The sequence below is a fragment of the Notothenia coriiceps genome, unplaced genomic scaffold (genome assembly GCF_000735185.1).
Source record: "Notothenia coriiceps isolate Sejong01 unplaced genomic scaffold, NC01 NC01_scaffold00028133, whole genome shotgun sequence".
Taxonomy (NCBI): domain Eukaryota; kingdom Metazoa; phylum Chordata; class Actinopteri; order Perciformes; family Nototheniidae; genus Notothenia; species Notothenia coriiceps.
The window spans coordinates 123,827-128,657 of NW_011360834.1; the positions used below are offsets into that span (position 1 = coordinate 123,827).

The 4,831-nt window shown below is 38.7% G+C and overlaps 1 protein-coding gene across 1 annotated transcript in view; it reads right to left on the reverse strand.

Moving 5' to 3' along the window:
• Nucleotides 1–395: 395 nt before the first annotated feature.
• LOC104957997 (dynein heavy chain 8, axonemal-like) overlaps nucleotides 396–4,831 on the reverse strand; it is a 6,225-nt gene continuing 1,789 nt past the window's right edge. The window contains exons 2-4 of the mRNA XM_010785691.1: nucleotides 1,896–2,042; nucleotides 1,651–1,823; nucleotides 396–411 (exon numbers count right to left, since the gene is read on the reverse strand). Coding sequence (XP_010783993.1) covers nucleotides 396–411; nucleotides 1,651–1,823; nucleotides 1,896–2,042 — 336 coding nt within the window. The remainder of the gene's footprint in view (nucleotides 412–1,650; nucleotides 1,824–1,895; nucleotides 2,043–4,831) is intronic.

Consider the following 4,831-nt stretch of genomic DNA (forward strand, 5'->3'; position numbering starts at 1 on the left):
ATTTCAAAGCCTCTTTACTTTGACTTAAGAAGTTTAGTCAGTACTTCTACTTTCACCAGAGTATTTTTAAACACGAGTATCTGTACTTCTACTTGAGGAAAGGATGTGTTTACTTGCCCTCTCTGCAAGGTAACAACACCTGGAGGACAACTATTTACCATTTTTTATTTACATAGACTTCTTGCACTACTTTTTATTTTGTTATATGTTTCATTGTTGGAGGAGCTCAGGTCAGAAGAATGTCAGTGCCATTTCTACACTGTAGCTTATGAGCATATGTCAATAAAGCCTTTGAATCTTGAAAACTGCATGTAGACGCTTTGTTATGCAACGTGTGGAAACCCTCCTGAAATGTCTCGGTGTGAACGGCCGTCTTTGTGAGCGTTCACTGAGAGTTAGAGCACTCTGCAGCTGAAAGAGATGCAACGTGTTAATGTGATACCTACAAAGGTGTGGTGGCGTAGGGCTTCCTTTGTGGCTCACTCCAGGGTGTACGTTTCACCCCTTCTCCATGGAAATGAGTTCAGGTCAGCTGGCAATCCACTTCAGAACCAGTTTGCTTTTCCACCGCACCCATGTGTCTAAATCTATGTAGTTTGTTGCTTTGATTAACTTTTTGGAGATGTCTAACTCAGGGTGTACTCTTTCTAACGTCTGAGGTCTGATTAATGGTGTTTGCTAACCTGAGTGTAGGAGCCAATGGGTGCAAAGATAAGAACTAATGAGCAAACTGTTTTTGACTGAATGTAGAGGCAAGGATTTAAGCCACTGAGGATCCGCTATCTTGACGTAATCGACGCACACTTAACTTGCCAGGTTAATAAAAGTCAGTTTCCAGTTAAACAAAGTCCCTTTCTGTTCCTGTTACTGGTGTCAATTTCACTCGCTCCGTATTTCCATTCAAGATTCAAGGCTTTATCATCATGTGCAGCTACAGTGTAGATAAAAAACTGAAGTCCTCCTCCAACAGAGCAACACGAATATACATAGGACATAAAACCAGAGTTCCTACGGTCAATCAAAACCTGGAAAAGTCATGGAAATTCAAAATTAAATTCCAGGCCCTGGAAAAGTTATAGAAAACAATATTTTTCCCAAAGTTTTGGAAAAAGTCATGGAAATGTAACCAAAGTTGCATCAAATATAATTTATATTTTATCTAGTCGCCGATATAGTAATACTATAATGATAATAAATACTGTATGGTATAGTAATGAAACGTAAAATGGCTTTTAACTGTTGAGATATTTTGCTGGTGAGAGATTTTTACAATCACGCCCTCTAGTCTCCAGTGGCTTGTGGTAGCCGACCGCTGAGAGAGTAATTTTTTTGGTCATGGAAAATGAGGTGAAGGTCATGGAGAAGTCATGATCATTGGTGAAAAAGTGTATGAACCCTGTAAAAGAAATAAAACAGATAAAATAGTGCCAGAGAATGTTTCGAGATGTGCAAGTAAATAAAAATAAGTGCAAGAAGAGTCTATACACAAGTAAATGGAATGAGATATTAGATAAATAATTACCTAAATAATAATTGTTCTTTACTCTCATTCTCCATACGTGTGTGTGTGTGTGTGTGTGTGTGTGTGTGTGTGTGATTTGTGTGTGTGTGTGTGTGTGTGTGTGTGTGTGTGTGTGTGTGTGTGTGTACCTGTCCGTCAGCGGGGTGATCACCAGTCTGTCTGTGCAGCCCAGGTATTCGTTGCAGTAGCTGAACTCCACATCTGTGATCTGGATCACACATCTGTCCGTGTCCTCCAGGAAGTAAAACCTCGACTGTTTCTGCCACTCAAAGTCCGACGCAGACCGCACGTTCAGACGCACCTGAGAGAGAAATATGATATAATGACGAAAATATTTAAATAAATATTTATGTCCGTCCCTGTGTGCACGCACCAGCTCGTCGAAGATGTCCCTCTGGTGGACGTGGATGGTGATGAGCGTCTCGTACTTTGTCCTCTCGTTTTTGCTCAGGTCCCGGGTCGTCATGTCTATCAGCTCGTTGAGGAGGTCCAGGAACTTCTGATTGGTCTTCTGCATGACCTGTCAGCAGAGGTGGAAAGTAGTTGAGTACAAACACTTCGTTACTGTACTTAAGTAAATGTTTCTGGTATCAGTACTTTACTCCACAACTTATTTTTCTGACGACTTTTTACTTTTACTTCTTACATTTTGAACACAAATACCTGTACTTTCTACTTATTACATGTTCAAAACGGACATGTTACTTTAGTTTGAATATGTGTTTGGCGGCGTGATCATTATCATTTAGAGTCATTGCGTGCCTATTGATTTGAACACGATCCGTGTATCCATCATATCCTGGTCTTCTCTAAAGAAGAGGGACCAATGAAAACGTTGTCATGTTGCTGTTGTTCAGCATGGAAACATTCATTAGCTAACAATGACATTATTGTTCTATTAATATAAAGGGAGGTCAGTTACTCTTTAAAACAGCTGCTAGTTATGGGTACTTTTTACTGAAGTACATTTCAAAGCCCATACTACTTACTTTTACCAGAGTACTTTAAAACACGAGTATCTGTACTTCTACTTGAGTAAAGGATGTGTGTACTTTTGCCTACTTTCTACTTCTTACATGTTGAACACAAATACCTGTACTTTCTACTTCTTACATGTTGAACTCAAATACCTGTACTTTCTACTTCTTACATGTTGAACACAAATACCTGTACTTTCTACTTCTCACATTTTCCAAACAGGCTGGTTCCTTTAGTCTGAATGTGCGTTTGGTGGCGTGATCATTATTATTTAGAGTCATTGCGTGCCTATTGATTTGAACACGATCTGTGTATCCATAATTTCCTGGTCTTCTCTAAAGAAGAGGGACCAATGGAAACGTTGTCATGTTGCCGTTGTTCAGCATGGAAATATTCATTAGCTAACAATGACATTATTGTTCTATTAATATAAAGGGAGGTCAGGTACTCTTTAAAACAGCTGCTAGTTATGGGTACTTTTTACTGAAGTACATTTCAAAGCCCATACTTCTTACTTTTACCAGAGTACTTTAAAACACGAGTATCTGTACTTCTACTTGAGTAAAGGATGTGTGTACTTTTGCCATCTCTGAACACACTACAGGGAAGGGGGAACTCCCAAAATGCATAGTAGGGCTTCTTTAATAATAAAGGGTCTCTCTGCTAAAAAAAAACCCATATGATAAGCTATGTTTATCCGTCATCCTGACCTTTTTTCCTGTCTATCTCTCAGTGTCCCTCCCCCACATCGGGTTATGGCACAGCTAATGCACAGAGGGAGTCGTTTTCTGACACCCGAGTGAACACAAGGCTCACAGAAACCAACCGTATACAACGTTGACCTCTTAGTGAACTGCGTGATGCCGACTCATAAATACACAGCTTACAGCACAATGGGCCTGCAGCAAAAGAGCATTCTCTATCACATCCACACTTTTCACATCACATTTAGGGCCATCTACTTGCTCCATCTACCAAGGGTGAAGCGGCAGCTCATATCTCACACTGTCTCCAATGTTCTGAGGAGTAATATCAGAATGATGTATAAATTATTGATCAATAATTTGTATTTCCTTTATGTTCACAATAATGACTTACAAGAACTTTTTATAACATTAAAAGGAACACTGTGCAGTTGTATCCCTACATTTATATTTAAAACAAGTAATCAGTGTTTGCAGTGAGTCTTAAATACACCTTGTATCTTTCGGAAAGCAATTTTGTGAAAGATTTCTGATGAGTAATCTTATTTTCTCTTAGGCGTAGTCTCTAAATGAAAGGCTTTTTACAGCTCGACAGTGTTTTTAAATAATTTGCTGTTCTCATTACAGCAAGCATCTATTATTCAATGTATTTCACAATAGCTTTTTTTATGCTGTTTGCATTATTACCTATGTGGCCCATTACCCTGACAGCGAGTGCAGAACATCAGGGAGGCGGAAATGCAAACACGTATAAAGCTTTGTGCAGAGCTTAATGAATCCTCTTAGAAGGCTTTGTTTAGGCTCCTAACACTTTTCCTTATTCCTCTCCAGGGCCAGCTGTATTAAAAGGAAGTGTAAGACTTACTGTGCAAATGTTAAGTATTGTTTAAGATACAATATGTAATGACTGTGAGGCATATCTAGACGACATTCTCTTCGGGTCTGCTAATAGATACTGTAGCAGGAGAGGAGAGAAAATATATTGTAGGCAGCTAATGTGTGCCGTAGATTTAAGCTTATCATTTTCAGTTGTTTCCCCAATTTACACCGAAAGAAACAGAGCTTTTTTTTTTTTCACACAGATTTAAACAGATTTTCTCTTGGATTTTTATTTGCCGAGCAATCTAAAAGACGTTATGATTTCTGCTGCTAGGAGGTACATGTTACGAGGAGTGCGATTCACATCAGTGAATAAAACAATAGTGAGATAAATACAATGAACTTCTGATCATGCATTGTAAAATGTATGTGCGAACCGTCAGGGCCTTCAAGGTATTCAGAGAATACCCTGGAACACTCAGATAAAACAAACAAAAAATAGATTAAATTATATAAATAAAATGTATATAAAATGAATACATGATAATTGTATCTGTGTTGTTGATCTGTAATATTACAGTGTTACCAGTGGCGGCTGGTGGAAAATATTTTTGGTGGGGCTATGGAAATGGTGACAAAACCATACTAGGGCATTTAAAATCAGGAGACTAAATACGAACATTGTGTGTGTGTGTGTGTGTGTGTGTGTGTGTGTGTGTGTGTGTGTGTGTGTGTGTGTGTGTGTGTGTGTGTGTGTGTGTGTTATTTGATTTGACCTTTATTCAGCCAGATAAAAAGCATTGAGATA